At 34.6% G+C, this 19,042-nt stretch overlaps 1 protein-coding gene across 9 annotated transcripts in view; it reads right to left on the bottom strand.

Annotated features, from left to right (window-relative positions):
• Window positions 1–687: 687 nt before the first annotated feature.
• Window positions 688–19,042, bottom strand: part of PUM2 (pumilio RNA binding family member 2) — a 92,060-nt gene continuing 73,705 nt past the window's right edge. For 7 of the 9 annotated variants that reach the window (XM_030858324.2, XM_030858329.2, XM_060309163.1 and 4 more), the window contains 8 exons: window positions 14,172–14,439; window positions 12,823–12,952; window positions 11,091–11,225; window positions 7,510–7,647; window positions 6,428–6,553; window positions 6,080–6,201; window positions 5,325–5,517; window positions 688–3,657 (listed from right to left, as the gene is read on the bottom strand). In XM_030858324.2, coding sequence (XP_030714184.1) covers window positions 3,526–3,657; window positions 5,325–5,517; window positions 6,080–6,201; window positions 6,428–6,553; window positions 7,510–7,647; window positions 11,091–11,225; window positions 12,823–12,952; window positions 14,172–14,439 — 1,244 coding nt within the window. In that variant the 3' untranslated portion in view covers window positions 688–3,525. The remainder of the gene's footprint in view (window positions 3,658–5,324; window positions 5,518–6,079; window positions 6,202–6,427; window positions 6,554–7,509; window positions 7,648–11,090; window positions 11,226–12,822; window positions 12,953–14,171; window positions 14,440–19,042) is intronic. The other 2 variants (XM_030858325.2, XM_030858330.2) reach the window with 1 other exon arrangement.

The following is a 19,042-nucleotide window of genomic DNA, read 5'->3' as shown; positions in this document are numbered from 1 at the left end:
GAAACCAGGATAAAATTAAAATGGAGGATAAACAATGTGTATGATGAAAACTCCTTTTCCCATTTAGTTTTATAAGATCACCATTTTGGATTCCACTGAATTATCTGTATAGATTTAAAAAAATTAGCTACAGAAGGGACAGGAAAATGGAAACAGTATTAGCAGCGGTTGAGAATTAGGTTCTAGGTATCTTTTTATATATATTCTCAATTCTTAAAACCATGGATTTAAAAATAGTTCCATCTCATAGTAAAGATGAAGGCTCTGAGGCTAACACACCCAAGTTCACAAGGTTTGTAACAGTGAGGTTAACTTTAAATCCGTGCCTGAACCCAAACTGTACTTAGTCTCCTGAAGTGCATGTGGAAAGGAAACAAACACGTGTGGGTAAAGATATGTGATTTAATTTGATCCTCAAAAACCATCATTTTATCAGTATCATTTTATCAGTAAGGAAACAGGCTTAAAGTTTCATCATATGAGGTGTGTAATCACGCTATGTAATTAGATTATGAATATTAAAAGACAGAATTAATACCATCAGTGTAATCATCAGTGGCCCTAGACTAGCATCCATGTGATAAAGATATTTTTGTTTTCCTTCAATCAGAGTAAATCTGAATGGTCAATGGAACTGTAATTGAGGTACAGAGGGGTATTTTATCTAGAGAAAAACACAAGACCAGATTTATTTCATACAATGTTATTCACACATTTTTCATTTTCTAATTTATACATAATATACAAAGAAGTGAAGATAACATTATTTCATATGAACCAATAAGAGCCAGGACTTAAGACAAACTGGTCCAGAAACAATCCATATCAAGACACGCAAGAGCAAAGCCTAAGTGGTTCTGCCTAATTAAGTTTATTCTGAAATGTCATTTTCAGATTATACCAAAACTCCATGCCAATTTATTAAAAGGTGGAATTAGAGAGGTGGGCACCAAAAATATCAGACTGCAGAATTTCTAGAAAATACAATAAACCCTAAAATACTGGGAAGATTGGTTGTCAACACTGGGATACATGGGAACATCAGGAACCCAAGACAACTGTTCAGTTTCCCAATGTGCCATTCTCTAGGACTTTCTAAATTTGCAGAAATAATTTGCCTGTGTGAACAGAAGATAAGGATAAAGGAAAACCGGGAATTCAACTGTGCAAATCCAGGAAAGTCACCACCAATCTGCAACAAGGACAACTTTGATCCTGAAACCATGAGCTGATACTGGGAACAAAAGTTCAACACAGGTCCAAGACATTCTGAGGCTGGCAAAACAAAGTGGGGAAGAGTGGCAGAGAGCAGTTCTGTATGGAGGGAAAAAAGCTCTGTTACTGTGCCTGGGACATGCTGATGAACTAGTGTGACTATGAGAAGGGACCGTGACACTGACAAGTGGTTAAATTTTATGGCCTCAACACGAAATGTTGGGTTATTAGAAAACTAGAATAACTCAACATCAAACATGAAAAAGTATGTCTGGCACCCCAAACTTCATGCCGTTATTCTTAGGTTCATGATATGAACAGCTATGTGAAAAAACCTTTATATTCAATATTGTGCTCAGAAGATTGCTTTTCTTCTGCAGACTTCTAATAAAAAAATCCCTTACATGTTCAATTGAAAGAGACAGCATGGTTCATTAGTTTTTAGCTTTAAACATAAGTGGGTCAACATAAAAGTTTTATACAAAATACTGACTTCAACAAAATACAAAGCACTTTCTTTATCTTTCAGAAACTGAATATACAAAGCAAGTTTTTTTTTCCAAAATATTTTCATAGGCAAAGGATTAAAAACGATTTTAATTATACACATATGGTCACAATTTTGCCTTAAAAAGATTGTTGGGAAATGTACATAAGGCCGCTTGTAAATGTACATCATGTTACTGTTATGTCTTATGTCCAGAGAAAAAATGTTATCATACAGATTTGCTATTACTTGGGAGTAGGCTATTCAAAAATACAGTACTCTTCTGTACAAAGAAAAAAGTCACATCACATTTAATAAGATGGAAAAAGCATTGGCCTCCATGGTAACCAAATATCTCAGTCCAATACTTTCTATTATGCACAATACCCTGACTTCTTGAAAGTGATCCAAATCCTAGCATGTCCATATTAACAGAGTCAACAACTATGTTATAAAACAAAATGTTTTTCACAATAATAAAAAGAAAGCTGGTTCATACTTCTGAAACCATATAAAGATAAAAAATTTTTAAAAAATCACTCTTGATTTGGAGAAATAAATTTACATTATACAACACTATATGCCAGGTCAGAGGGCAGGGACATAAATGTACACTAAAATGCAAATGTTTCCCAAAGAGATAAAACAAATTCCATTTACAGCATTAAGGTTTACAAATGTACACCTGTACAACCAAAGAAAACATCATTACTAAATTAGCAAGGCTTTTTATAATAAACATTGAAACAAGATTTGCTTTCAAAGTGTAAACTTACATCTATTACTACACACACACAATGCATATATTTATAGGAAGCAAAAAAGCTATCTGAATATGTAATCATGCTTAAATGTTGAGCTATCAAATTCACTTTTCAGTGGCCCCTTTTCACCTCTATCTTGTTCCTACTTTCTGAATCTACTATGAAAAAGCAAAATAAATCTCAACACTTTTTCAACATGTCCTTGTAATTCTATAAGCAAAACAATATACAAATCTCCACTCTTTCTCATCGCAAACCAAACTGAAAAGTTAAAATGGAACTTAACTTTTCGTTTAGCGTACTTAACTGGATGGAAGTGTCACCATGATTTTGTTTTTTCTACCTCTTACAACAATTACATATGTAAGTATATACAATACTTCTGTACATTGCCAGAGACATTTTGGGGCAGTATTTGTATTAAAACCACATCTACTGTAAATAATGTAAGTTCATTTCAAATCATTTAATTCTTGTCTTACTTGCCGAGTTTTTATTTGCATGATAGTTTGTGAATTACCAAAATACAACTTAACTTTCTTTTAAAAATATTAATAATATTTATGCAGTTGACTGTTAATCTGTTATAAAAGGCTTCACACAAAGGACAAAAAAAAAAACCCATAAGGACTATATTTCTATATACATTTCTATAAACCTGTTGTGCTATGGGGTCCGTAGACCTACCAGACTGCAAGCCAGTTTATTAAAAGAATACTGTACTTTTTCCTTTAAAAACTATTTTTGTGACTTTACAAGGTAAAAATTTACAAAATATGTGACAGCATTTTTTGATACAGTTACATCATATACAGGCATTCTGTGCTTTGCCAGCAATCCAATCTGATAGGTCTCCACTCAGGGCTGAATATAATTTATAATTCACCACCCCCCACCCCCAAATATACACAAGAACCTTAAAAATTTACAAATGGATGAATAAAGTCAATAAATAGTTTCACTTTAAAAAAAATTTGAAGATTCATAGTTGAGTTGTGTTTTGATAATTCACAAAAGAAACGTTCCTCTCACATGGTTACATCATCTTCTCTTTTTCCTTTACAGCATTCCATTTGGTGGTCCTCCAATAGGCCCTAGATCTGGGCTATTTTTCAAATAATATTTTTCCAACTTGGCCAGTATATGCTTCCCATATGTGTATTTGCGCAAAGTAGTAATGTGAGGTCGAATCTGAAAAATAAATGATCTGCTTAGGAAATCTAAGTCATTTTAGTTTCTGATTCCTTAAAAAAGTGCCCCCAAATTTGGGTGATTTGGAAGAATAATTGAAATTTTAAAATTCAAATCCAAAGAAAGTTGTTTGCAAAAGCAGTTCTGTTCCACTCAATCTCTCCCAACTTCTACTCTCAAAATTGTTCAGTGAATAAACAAACCACTATTCCTATAAACTACTACACATGCAAACAGGAGAGGGGCTCCAAACATAGCAGAGAAGTATCACTAATGAGCTATTATATTCTAAGGTTTACGAGGGCAAAATTCTATAACTCTAAGCAACTGGACAAAAATTCAATACAAAATGGAGCAAAAGACATGAACAAGCAATCAGACGTGTGATAGCTAATACATTTAACACGTTCAGTATCTCCTTAATTGTTTTAAAAATGCAAATGAGAAGAATCATATCATTATCTTTCCATCCAGACTGGCAAAGATTTTATAAATAATAACTGGTATTGATGAGATAACAGTAAAACAGGCACTCTTCTCAAATACTAGATAGATCTGCAAACTTGTACAAGATTTCTGGAGAGCTACTTGGCAGAAATCTACTAAAATGTAACATGTTCACATACTCTGTGCCAGCAATTCCACATCTAGGGATTTACCTTACAAAAACACTTAATTATGCAAAGTTGTTTATATAAACACTGCTAAGAAGTTATTAAATAATCAAAATGCCCTAAATATGATATTGATTAAATAATGTAGTTGTTAAAAATAAGACTGAAAAAAATGTTAGTTATATATTCTTAAGCAGAAATACTAAATTTTTAAAAACACAGAAAATCAAGAGGGCAAAAATACTACCAGTGTTCTTTTTAACAGTAAGTTTTCCTGTGGAAATTAATGATTTCTTAAAGAATCATTTGATTCTAGCAGGACAGAGAGAGAAAACAGCTTAATTGATTAAAAAAAAAATCAAACCGATATAAATTTTCTCTTTAAGAAAATTTACTAGGTTAGTGAGAAAATCTAATCAGATTTTAAAATCAATGTTCAGCCAATGTATTATGGCAAATCAAATATACCTAAATAAGACGGTGAAGGGAAAAACAATGCTAACTAACGGTAGGTAAATAGATGAGAAATGAATGTGATTTTACTGAGTTGATTACCTTAAGAATTTAATAAAGGGGTATTCCATACCTACATCTGCCAACGGTTTCCCACTGATTTTAAATGTTTTTCTGGACTTGAGGATATGGGGAGGGGGAAGGGTGAGCTGTGACAAAGCGAGAGAGAGGCATGGACATATATACACTACCAAACGTAAAATAGATAGCTAGTGAGAAGCAGCCGCATAGCACAGGGAGATCAGCTCGGTGCTTTGTGACCACCTAGAGGGGTGGGATAGGGAGGGTGGGAGGGAGGGAGACGCAAGAGGGAAGAGATATGGGATCATATGTATATGTATAACTGATTCAGTTTGTTATAAAGCAGAAACTAACACACCATTGTAAAGCAATTATACCCCAATAAAGATGTAAAAAAAAAAAATTTTTTTTTCTGCAGTTGTAACAATTCTGAGGAAATTAAAGCCTAGGGAAGTTAAATGAGTAGCCTGAAGTCACACAAATTGAATCATCTATTTTAAGTGCTACAAACTGTATTACCTTGTGCATGATTATCTTTCTCTGAGCAGGTTCAGCCATATCAATCATCTTCTGAACTACATAGTTGGCATACTGGTCCTTCATCATGGTGTATAAGGCACTGTGAGGACCATCATTCTGGCAGCAAACTTCATCAATCAGTAATGCTCTCTCAGCACGGGAGGCATGAGTAACACACTTTTCTACTACATTGCTAAAAATTTAAAGGACATACACAAAAAGTTATTTTGTTATATTTAATAGAAAAATTTCCTTGGTTTTTGAAAGTACCTGCTCAACACACTGGAAGACAGAAGAGTCAAAATAGGATTCTCTTGTAATTCTCTTACAGTTACTTTCAAAACAGAAATTAATATCATAGAAGAACCCATATTGGATATCTGTAAGTTTAATTACAGGCCTCAAAATTATAAATAAATAATAAATAAAACTGTAATTCAAGGGGGGGGAGTAGATCATTAATAAGGTCTAAGGCTTTCATGAACATGCACTAAATAAATTAGATTTGCATTTATTTACACATCTTGGGGAGAAATAATTTTCCAAATACAGATTTCAAAAATGGAATATATGAGGGCAAACCAATTTGTCGTGTAAATTCTATAAGAACAAAAGCAACATTCTATTATGTACCTTTTGCCTCTACTAAAAAAGACTATATTCCAACGCTATATTCTATATGCACTTCTGTGCTTACTAATAAAAGCCAGAGAGCTGGAAGACTTGACCCCTGGAATGAGAAAATAACGCAATACCTGGCAAATTTGTGTTGACTCAGGGCTAAGACCTTTCCTCTGATTTCAGAAACAATTTTGCTCTTGTCTTCAGGTCGACCATGCTCCAGTACATGCTGAATAACATAATTGCCATACTGATCCTAAGTGCAGATATTAAAAAATTACTTTCCTTAAGAATAATGGTAATTCTTTAAAAAGATATTCATCAATTTTCTAAAAATCCAACAGTACAATCAGGAGAATACCACAGGTTTTGTCTCACTGAGTTTTTCTATAATGTGTTAACAATAAATTATATTTCCTTTTTAAAAAATCAGAATATTTTCAAAAATATATAAACATTTCAAAATATTAGGGAGTTTATACCTGTACCAACTGCTCTGTATGTTGGTGAAGTTCTTCTAAGATAGGTAAGGTCTGTTCTGCAGTGCAGTGCTCTAGGATGCGCTGGATTACTCTGCAGCCATAAGGATGAGTTGAAAGTACAAACACCTTAAAACAATTAGAAGAAATAAATTTCCATTTTGTGACATTTTTGGAAGGACAGGTTTTTGATAACATGCTGAATTAATTTAAAATAGAATGGGGAATTCACATTTATTGATAATATGCCAACTGTCATGTGACAAAGGCTGGGAAGCAGGGTACTGAATTTAGGAGCTAATGGACATCCTTTTTGTTTGTTTTTATACTGATTTTTAAAAAACTTTTTGTTTTATATTGGAGTATAGCCGATTAACAATGTTGTAATACTTTCAGGTACACAGCAAAGCGATTCAGCCATACATATACATGTATCCATTCTCCCCCAAACTCCCCTCCTATCCACGCTGCCACATAACATTAAGCAGAGTTCCCTGCGTTATACAGTAGGTCCTCGTTGGTTATCCATTTGATATACAGCAGTGTGTACATGTCAATCCCACGCTCCCTAACTATCCCTTCCCCCACTGCCGGCAACCATAAGTTCACTAACGGATATTTTGATCAAAAGGAACCTAATCAGAAGATGGAAGGCATGTAATAATGACAAGGAATGGATTGTGCAGTAGGGGTAGTGCATGTTGTAATTAGAAGCTATTAATTATTATGTTATTAATTACTAACTGATATTTATTTTGCCTTTTATTATACAGTCCTAAGTCTTCTTCCCTCCTCTCCCTCTCCCAGAAAATTTGGAAAACACGGTTGGGTTTACAATTCTAACAGTAGTTGTCTTTCTTTACTTCTTAGAGTAATATAAATTAAACTCATATTTCTACATTTTTCAGCTGCAAAAAATGAAGCTATCTATTGACTCACTCTATAAAAGAGGCAGAAATTAATGCACATTCAGTATTTATCTCCTATTTTTGTATGAAAGTACTGGGTATTATCTTTTGATTTATAAAAAACATGTCAATTAACACTAAAATTCTAACTAATTAGAAGCCCAAAATCAATCTTACTTGTCCTTTGAAAGCATCAATGATGAACTGTAGTGACTGTGGTTGAACACATTCAATACATTTTTGTACAACATGGTTTCCATTTTGATCTTTCACACATTTCAGTACATGACCATCTAGCTCCTTTACCATTTCACTCTGCAAGAGAAGACATTTAAATTACCTCACCAAACAGCATAGAAGAATTTTACATAAAAGTACTGAGATAGGAACAAAAGTATACTCAAAAATTTGTTTGCAATTTTTTATACGTCAAAGTTTAAAATTCCCACCCCATCCCCCAAAGTGTAATAAGCAGAAGCCACTGAAGGTGAGAATTACTAAAACATTTTACAGGATTATAATGTAAATGATACCTGCTGAAATATAACTTAGTGGTACTCGATTTGCTATATACTACTATCTTCACTGTGTACACCTTCCACTTATCTTTCTCAGCTGACAACTAAGATAATGATTTTAGAATTCTACGTTTTTTTATCCACTTAGCATACCCCTTCCCCCAAATAATAATTATTATTATCATTTTTTGGCTGTGCCGCACAGCATGCGGGATCTTAGTTCCCCGACCAGGGATTGAACCTGTGCCCCCTGCAGTGGAAGCGAGGAGTCCTAACTACTGGACTGCCAGGGAATTCCCCCAAGTAATTATTTTTGATGGCTCCTTGAGTTTATCAAGTGACCGGAAAAGGGTAAGGAGCTGAGTGAGCACTGATGGGCTATGTGATTTTCACGTAATATCTCAATTATGAGAAGAAATTATTGTTGAGCACTTTTACTCTTCTTTTTAATAATCTTATAACAAAGAACTTGATTCAGGGAATTCCTTGGCAGTCGAGGCGTTAGGACTCTGAGCTTCCATTGCTGGGGCCTGTGTTTGATCCCTCGTCGGGGAAATAAGATCCCAGCTTGGTGTGGCCAAAAAACAAAATAAGAACCTGACTCAATATAACTTTCCTTTATCATTTGATACCTTCTTCAGGGACAGATTCTCAGGAGATTTTAGATTTTTGCTCATTTAATGGGCAAAAATGACACCTTTCAATTTTATATTTGATTACTAATAAGGTTAAACTTATTTACAGTAAGGTTTATTTACTAAGTGCATTTTCTTTTAACTAACAATCTTAATATTTTTCTCATAAGTTTGTAAAACTTCATTCAATAAACATCTTAATCCTTAGGGGAAAATACAGGTAGCCACACAATAACCTGCGTGCCTTTTTAGTGCCACAGGAAATAGTATTGTGAAGAAATGGAGTACACCTAGTGTAAACATATTCACATTTTTTTTTTTTTGGCTGCGCCGTGCAGCATGCAGGGTTTTGGTTCCCTGACCAGGGATCGAACCCATGTCCTCCGCAGTGGAAGTGCAGAGCCCTAACCACTGGACCACTAGGGAATTCCCGGTATTCATATTTAAAATTTCTCTCACCCAGGGACTTCCCTGGTGGCGCAGAGGTTAAGAATCCACCTGCCAATGCAGGGGACACGGGTTTGATCCCTGGTCCGGGAAGATCCCACATGCCATGGAGCAACTAAGCCTGTGCGCCACAACTATGGAGCCTGCGCTCTAGAGCCCACCAGACACAAATACGGAGCCCGCATGCCACGACTACTGAAGTCCACACGCTCCAGGGCCTGCATGCTGCAACTACCGAAGCCCGCACGCCTAAAGCCCGTGCTCGGCAACAAAGGAAGCCACTGCAATGAGAAGCCGCGCACCACAACAAAGAGTAGCACCTGCTTGCTGCAACTAGAGAAAGCCCACGCGCAGGAACGAAGACCCAACACAGCCAAAAAAAATCCCCAAAACTCTCTCACCCAAAAAACTCTCAACTGTATTCTGACATAACTAGAGGAATCCTTGAAGTCAAGATATCTCACAAATGTTAGTTATAAACTAAAAACATGGACTAAATTACAAAATCAAATGTACTTAAGAATCCAAACAGGAGGGAATTCCCTGGTGGTCCAGAGGTTAGGACCCTGCACTCTCACTGCCGAGGGCCTGGGTTCGATCCCTTGTCAAGGAACTAAAATCCCATAAGCCATGCAGAGCTGGGTGGGGGAAGAATCCAAAGAGGAAATGTAATACCATTAATCATCTGAAGCTTACTCCCAATGTTTTATATTTTCAAATATTAAAGACACGTAAAATATCGGGTTTTTTTTAAAAGAAAGAATTGGAAAATTTTACTCAAGCCAAACTTGAGGATTATAACCTGGGAAGGGCATCTCAGAAAGCTCTGAGAACTGTTCCCAAAATATCTTTAAAGTATCTATACCAGTCTGAGAGTTAAGAGCAGAGAAGTTCTAAGTACCAATACAGTCAAACTGTTAATCTAATCTCTCTCCATTATGACACATCTTCAATGACTCTAAAACTCAGGATTTCCTCAAGAGGAACAATGCTATTTTCTCACAGATGTTCACTGCTGTGATTAATGTATATACATAACACATACATATCCATCCATCCATCCATCTATCCATCCACATACATTATTGCCTTTAATTCTGGAATTTATCATATGAATGTAGGTTGAAAGTCAGAGCCAATCTCTTTCCAAACTTACTAATTACCAATACCTTTTAAGAAATAATTATTTTCTTTACTCTTACTACATTTCATTGTAATACATAAACCACTTATATACAGTATCTATGGGAGGTTATGAATTTCACTTTAAAAGTCTGTTTACCTCATGCGCAAACCATGCTAATTAATTAGTGATGCTACAGTTTCTTTAAAAAATCTAGTGGATAAGCAATTTTCCTCATCCCCTACTCTCCTTAATATCCTTGTCTATTTAAAATAATTTAAAAATTTATTTTTATCATTTACAAGAAAATTCCTAGGAGTACATAACTGGAATTGTACTAATCCCTTTTTTACTTAAAATACTTAGACCTTTCCATCCAAGAACATGGTATACTTCCCAATTAATTTATATGTGCTCTCTTTTCTCTTAAAAGAACTGTAAATCTTGTTAAGAGGATGTTTGAGGCTACTTTTCCTGTTGAATGAAATTTTTAAAACTTTGTATACACTTTTTTTTTTTTGGGCCACGTCGCGCGGCTTGTTGGATCTTAGTTCCCCAACAAGGAACTGAACCACTCCCTCAGCAGTGAAAGCGCGGAGTCCTAACCACTGGACCACCAGGGAATTCCCTGTATATACATTTTTAACTGGCATATAGGAATACAATTGGTTTTAAAATATTTATTCTTATGATAGAAGTTTAAGTGTAATCCAAATAAACACTGGGAATAGTAAAATGTATTCCTGATACTACAGAAAATCAAGTGAGTAGTGGTAGCAGAAACACCTACCATCTAGCACTCTGCTTGACATAGAGTAGGTACTCACTTTCACTTAGAAATGAAAAGATGAAGAAAATGAACAAAGGACAGATCAAAGATGTGTTGTGTAACTTTCAATTAATTACATACTGTTTGAGATACATTTTAAAAAATATTTTAGTCTGTGTAAATATTTAACGTTTCACTCCAAGATTATTGTAAGATAAAAATTTAAAAATTGGATAAAATAATACAAAAATTTTGTCTTAACTTACAATTACCTGCTGGTCAGATGAAATAGACTCTAATGCTTTCTGAATAACACGGCAGCCATACATCTGCAATGCTAAGGGTAGAACATGACCACGAATACGAGTAGCCAGGGCTAATTTTTGATCCAAACTCCCAAACTGACAGAAAAAAAAAATTAATAAAAATGACTATAATATTACTTTGTTAAACTTGAATAACCCACTGTTTGCAGTCTATTTAATCTATTTATAAAATATCACATTTGGCAAGTATGTAGGGAGAAGGCATTTAGGTAAAAGCGAATTAAGAGAGACCCAGAGATGCTTGAAATAATATCACTTTTTAGAGGGTAAGTCATTCTATCTACTATTTCCTTTTTACTAACATATTAACCACCTGCTATTCTTTTAAAGTAAACATCTTCACTCTTCATTTCAAATAAACACCCCCACTGTCTTCTAATAAAATGAATTTCTGAGGCATACATTCAGACCAGATAATTCTCAACTATATTCTGACTGTGGAGAAAATCTGTTAAGTCAAGCTACAACATAGATGTTTAGTTATAAACTAAAAAATTTTCTGAATTACATAATAAATGACACCTAACAAATCCACATAAAGACTGTACTACTATTCATTAATTGCTTCACATAAGACTTACTCCTAATGCTTTATATTTTCAAATATATTTCAAATATTAATCAGGATTGGTATTAAACTTCTCATTTAATGTAAGACCATACACTTAAAAAATATATACCATAAAATATGACATTTTAACCATTTTTAATTCAGTGGCATTGACTATATTCTCACCATGTGCAATCACCACCACAATCTGATTCCAAATCTCTTCCATTGCCCCAAACAGAAACAGTGTACTCTTTAAGCAATAACCCCCTATTCCCCCTCTTACCCCAACCGGTCTACTAGTAAGACTAGGAAACCCTAGTCGACTTTATGTCTCTATGAATTTGCTTATTCTAGGTATTTCACATAAATCGAGGCCTGTAATGTTTGTTCTTTTGTACCTGGCTTATTTCACTTAGTTCCATCCATGTGTAAGCATGTATCAAAGCTTCATTCCTTCTTATGGCTGAACAATATTCTACTGCATGTATATACCACATTCTGTTTATACATTCATCTGCTGGACTGTTTCCACCTTTGGGCTATTATAAACAATGCTGAAATGAACATTGGTGTTTAAGTCCTTGTTTTCAATCCTTTTGGGTATACACCTAGGATGGAATTGCTGGGTTATATGGTAATTTTATGTTTAGTTTTTTGAGGAACTGCCAAACTTTTCCACAGTGGCTGCACCATTTTTACGTTCCCATCAACAATGTACAAGGGTTCTCATTTCTCCACATCTTCATCAACATTCGTTATTTTCTGTGTTTTAAATTACAGCCATCCCACTAGATGTAAAATAGACTCTCCTTGTGGTTTTGATTTGCATTTCCCTAATGATTAAGGGTGCTGAGCTTCTTTTCATGTGCTTACTGCACATTTGAATATCTCCTACGGAGAAACGTCTATTCAAGCCCTTTGTCCATTTTTTAACTGAGGTGTCTTCCCGTTGTTGAGTTTCAGGAATTCTTCATATATTCTGGATATAAAATCTTTATCAGACATATGATCTGTAAATATTTTCTCCCCAGCTCACATATTTTTATATGAAAATAAACTCACCCAACTTTCAGAGCTTTCCTAAGCATTAAGCATATACAAACATGTATGTGTGCTTACCTCAAAAAATTTCTGTATAACATAGTTGCCAAAAACATCTGTCATTAATTGATAGGCTGCTTGTAGAATTTCATTAAATACCATCTGTCGCTCAGCTGGAGTAGCTCTCTCTAGCTTTTGTTGTATGAATCTATGTGGGAAAAATTTTAATGCCATGACAGTATATTGATAATAAGCTCCGGCAATATCCGAATCTGACTCGAGTATTATACACCCTGATATATATTGGATATATATGTGTATGTGTGTGTGTGTGTGTGTGTGTGTGTGTATATACATATCCACATAAATAAAATCATTTCCAGAAATAGTACTAAAACATTTTATTCAATTTAAAATAAAAAGAACAAAAGTTATGGAGCATTTCTTTGTTAACACCTTAATTTAAAATAACTTCTAGTTAGACTGGCAAAAAATCTGGACGTGAAGATGTTTAATGCCTCTTAAGTTAGTTCTGGTTCTATTATAATCAATGAAAAACTACAAAGATATTACTGGTATTCATTTATTTTTAATAATCATATTATTACTAAGTATTTTTAGAACATAATAAAAGAAACCTTTAGAAATAAAATTCATGAGACACAACTTAATTCCTAACTAAGCTAGCCACTGTGGACTTCCTTGGTGGTCCAGTGGTTAAGACTCCGTGCTCCCAATGTAGGGGGCATGGGTTCGATCCCTGGTTGGGGAAGATCCCGCATGCCACGGCCAAAAAAAAAAGCTAGCCATTGTGAGTGACACAAGGTCGATTTGCTACTCTTAAGGAACTTTAAGAACTTTCAACCATAGGGAGATAAAATCTGTATGCAACTATATAATGAAAAATTACTTTAAAAAATTTTAGATTTACTTTAAAAAGATACCTCAAATTTAGTAAATGTGTTAGAATTCTACTACTATTTTCCTTTCTGTGTATTATCTTGAGACCACTAATTTGCATGTACCTCAAGCATTACAGTACACATGGTCTGTTTAATGTAAACTTTGTTTTAAACATTTTTTTAGACAAAGTATATATCAGGGACACAAGTCCATAAATGTAATTTGGAACATTATTTTCAAAAGGAAATTTGAAGAAATTAAATGTATTCTGTCAATGTAATAAAGATAATCCAATAAAAGGACATTGCTCTATTTTTATTATAGAAAACTGAAGAACCACAGAAAATAAATTAAAAACCTGTATTTTTATAGTTCATCCTAACAGGAAAGAAAAATCCATATTGGATATTTATTTTTTAAACAATTCTAACTTTTATAAAGGTTAAATCATTCTAGTCAAGAAAAACTTTGGCTCTTTCAAAGCAAAATTGCAATAGAAAGTATCATAAATAATAATCACCTACCTAGAACCATGCTGGTCTTGAGAAAACTCAACTATGTGTCCAATCAAGTCTCTAAGTTGAAGGTTTGGGAAGCGGTTGTTTCTGAAATCTTCCAACAATCTACTTCGGCCAGAAGGCATAATATCAGACCTATTATACCGAAGCCGAGAAGGAGGAAAGAGCTGGCTGCTGGAGCTAAACAGACTGGAAGTGCCTGAAGCACTTCGATATTTTGCTTCTGCTCCAGGTGCTGCAGAGATATATCGACCACTACCATTTGTCAGTCCTCCTACAACAAAGCAGCTGTGGTCAGCAAATATTTTTGACAAAGTCATTCCTCAAATAAAAGTCATTTAAACCAAGAAGTCAGTCAATATAGAAATATTCACCCCACTAATTCCTATACGGTATAACAGAAAATTAAAGTTGAAGGAGAAATCTCACACATTTACTTAATGTGTCTGGCTATAATATGGGGGAAAAAAGAGACTAGAAAACATGAGAAAAATAAACCTGTATTGTTCCTGGCAGTTTAGTTTAAAAACGTCTAATGTCATACACAAAACCTGTATTCGTTCTTGGAAGTTTAGTTTAAAACATAATTATAACAACTAATGTCATACATACTAGTATCAATACCAGAATACTGAAACCACCAACAAAATTTTCAATTACATTAACAAGCAAGTTACAAACAGCTAGCAAACTCAGATTTTAAGCCACTAAAAGTTTAATTGAAATTTACTCACAGTGTTAACACCAACTAAATCTGTACTTTTTTGGAATATATAAAAATTCATTAAGTCATATATACTTATGTAAAGAAAAATGATTTCTTAGTTAACCCGATTAAATTTCAAACTTAAAAAACCCACAATATCAGATAATAAAGCCAAATTACACACTATTTAAATTTTTTATTTAAAAATTACTCTCCATAAAAATACTACTGTTTTACAGACAAGAAATAGTAGCAGTAAACATATTTATTATTCCTAGAGCTTTAATGTTGATCATTTAAAACAAATGAACAAAAAGCCTTTTTAACTTATATCCCATTCCAAAGAATACTACTAAAGGGCAGTTGATAAAAACAAAAATAAATAGAAGCAGGTAATTGTTCTTATTACATATAACCATTTAAAAGTACTTGACAGTGTCCTTTTAAAAAAGAAAAATGTATAGAAAATTATAAAATGCAGATTTAGTAGTTCAGATAAACAAAACCCACCGCCAGCTTTCACTATTGTATATCACTTCTATTTAGAATAGTGCTGTATGTACAATCCAGACCACAAAGTATAGATGGTGCCAAGGACACACTGTCAGTGCAAAGTTATAGAGAGGCATTAAGGGCCAAAAAGAGTTACAGGGACAAGGAGCAGTAAAAGAGTTATAATCCTGGAGAGTGAAGCGGGTTAGAATATCCCTCTTTTACTTTCAGTCCCCACTGCCCTAGCTTTATTTTTCTTCATTAAATTTCCCATCATCCAGTATATTATACATATTTATTATTTATTTGAATCCTCAGCCCCATTTCCAATGTAAGTGCCATAGAATTACATTCGCCTATGTGCTAGATACGTGGTACCTAAAACGATGCCTCATACACAGTGAGTACACAAATATTTATACATGTTTAATGTAATATCAACTGCCTGAGGTCTAGTTCTGTAATATCTTTCCTGAAAGTGTGTAACTTTAACAAGCTGTTTTATACACCAAAGTCATTGACATCAAATTCTCATGTTCATTGCAGTTCTACATAAACTCGTGCTCATATATGAAAAGTCTAAAAAGTAAAAGAATTCAGTTTTTTAATACTGTCTCGATCTCTTCACTATTAATCCTTCTAGTCCCCTATTTTTATTTCTGTTTATAGTACCATCAACCGTTCACAACAATAACTGATCATTAGCCCATTCGAGTCTCGATAACAATTCTTTAAACTTTTTGTAGGGTAGGGGTGCTCTGCTTATCATTCCAATCTGTTTTCATAAATAACAATTATATCTTCCCATTCAAAGGCCACTTTGATGATGTCATTTTATACTAAAAACCTACAGCATCCTGCTAGAGTACCTTCTCTATATTCTTCAGCTTACTTTTCAAGTCATTACTCCAAACCTACTTTTCACATGAATTTCCTAATAGTACCCTAATTGTTCACTTCTCTCCTTCTTATTCATTACTATCTCTGTACCACTGCTTATCACTACTTGAAACAAGGCCTAATCCTACCTCCTTATTCTTAATGCACTAAAGGTTTCAACACCAAATTCAAAATACATACTTACCCCAGAAAAGACAATTTTATTTGGTACCTTCCAAGTAGTCCTATCAATATCCAACAGGAATTCCTCCTGTGTCTAGATATTTCTTGATTATATTCTATCAGCTCCTAATATACCAAACTCCTGATGCACTTTGACAACTTAAAATGTCTAATGATGCCAAACTGCCTTGAGTTTTAAAAAATCTTGGAATTTCAGTTCTAGAAGACTAATTAGCACTTTCATTTATGAAGTTGAAAAATTAATTTCACAAAGGGCCAGGATAACTTCGTTTCCTTACAAATTAATTAAATAAGCATTTCAACTCAATTTAAAATATTCATTAAACATTTAAAATTTGGTTTTTTAGGGAACTGCCTGGTGGTCCAGTGGTTAGGACTCCTCACTTTCACTGCTGAGGGCCTGGGTTCAATCCCGGGTCAGGAAACTAAGATCCCTACAAGCCACGTGGGGGAAAAAAAAAAAAAAAACTGGTTGTTTTTAAACACTGAAAGCATGTCATCCAAAACTATTTTGGGATTGAGGAATATTTTACAAAATTGGCCTATACGTTTCAAAAATGTTGAGGTCATAAAAGACTGAGAAATAGTTCAAGATTAATAAGAGTCATGACAAATAAATGTCATGTGTGAGCCCCCAAATCCATCAATCGCCCTCTCTGCCCCAATGCCCCCCCCCCCCCCCGCCTTTCTTATAAAGGATTTCAATGAGACAACTGGCAAAGTGAATAAAGTCGGCTGATTTGATAGTAGTATTGTTAAGTTCCTGACTTTGACAAAAGAATGTCCTTACTTTCAGGACACACACACACACACACACTGATATGTTCATGAGTAAGGGACACTGTGTCTGCAACTTCCTTTCAAAAGTTATCAGGGAAAACAAATGGGTGTGAAGGGACAGGCAAATGCAGAGAGGGGAAGCGAGGAGAGGGAAACAACAATAAAGCAAATTCAGTTAAATAACATTTGGAGAATCTGGCTAGGTTTTTTTTTTTTTAATTGTTAATGATTTCCTCTTAAGTCTGAAATTATTTCAAAATTAGTTAAAAACAAACATACAAATTGGTCATCTATATTCATACCATTGCTACTGGTCATCTAAAAGATGTGTTCTCCACCAAATGTGTTAAACGGTAACAGTCCCTTCAATTTATCACTGACCTCACCCCTATCATTTATCACTGCTTAATCACTAGCTTAATAAGAGTGTATGGGACATGGAGATCTGTACTATAATTTCACAGATGAAGTCACTATAATCCAAAAGTGATGTGACATGCAGCTAGGCAACCAGGAGTCTTAGGCCAGAGCTCATCACACAGTAGTGTGCTGCCCCTTATACGCTATTTACATAGGCATCTATCAAGTTCATTCATGACAACTGAATGAAGGCAAACACCTCACAACTATCCTAGTAGAAATAATATGATTTTATAAGTTTTCATTAATTTCCTTGAGAAGTCTATTGTTTTAGAATTCTTCCCTATTTAATACCAGAAATCAAAAAGATCTTAATACTGTGAAAAACACAGGGGAGAAAAATATAAAACAACTGAAACCACCACAAAATAAATCTCAAAAGTTTTTTCTTTTCATTATTTTCCACCTCCCTGGGATCTGGAATAACAACTCCTGAGCCTATTCTTTTATTTATTTACCTTTTCTATTTTTTTTTTTTGCGGTACGCGGGCCTCTCACCGCTGCGGCCTCTCCCGCTGTGGAGCACAGGCTCCAGACGCACAGGCCCAGCGGCCACAGCTCATGGGCCCAGCCACTCCGCGGCACGCCGGATCCCCCCGGACCGGGGCATGAACCCGCATCCCCTGCATCAGCAGGCGGACCCCCAACCACCGCGCCACCAGGGAAGCCCCTACTTTTTCTACTTTTTAAAAAATAAAGATTCTCAAATCTTTCCCAGTGGATAGTTTTTATTTAAAAACAAAAAAAAGTCTACCTGAAGATTATTCTGATAGAGGTTTGGAGGCTAATAAATTAGAATCAAGATAAATTAAGGTTTCATTTTAGAGCAAGTTTTCAACTACTAATTTCAAATAAAAATGGTAATCCAAGTAGATTCAGGGTCCCGAAAAGGGTACAACTACATATAGGCTACTAGGTAGAGTCCCTTTCAGAAGGCGAGGCTCTGGAAAGCTCAAGAATGATAAGATGATAATGAAAGATGACTAGTTAGTTGGAGTGGGCAAAGAATAAATGATAAAGAATGCATAGTTGGAAAAAGTCTAAAATGAGGATGACCTAATTCCACTTTAAGCTATTACCTTCAGTTAGTTCTAACCCAGAGCCCATACACTTAGTACTTTCAGTTCGCTATTTTTTTTCTCTGATTACTTTTCAAAAGAAATATATGGAACATTCAGAGTAGACTGTAACAGCCATGTAACTCCTTTCTTCCTTCCAATTTCTGCCTTTTGCAAATGGAACTGTCTAACCTATGCCTGTCCCATGACTGTATTTTGGAGGCAGATAACTTGTTTCCTAGGTTTCATAGACCCAAAGATGGAGAGGAATTTTGCCGCAGGGTGGACCACATTCAGAATCTCACCTGATTTAGAAAATAAGATTTGGGATTTTTGGA

This window comes from Globicephala melas, chromosome 12 (assembly GCF_963455315.2).
Source record: "Globicephala melas chromosome 12, mGloMel1.2, whole genome shotgun sequence".
Taxonomy (NCBI): Eukaryota; Metazoa; Chordata; class Mammalia; order Artiodactyla; family Delphinidae; genus Globicephala; species Globicephala melas.
This window is presented reverse-complemented; position numbering and strand designations above follow the sequence as displayed.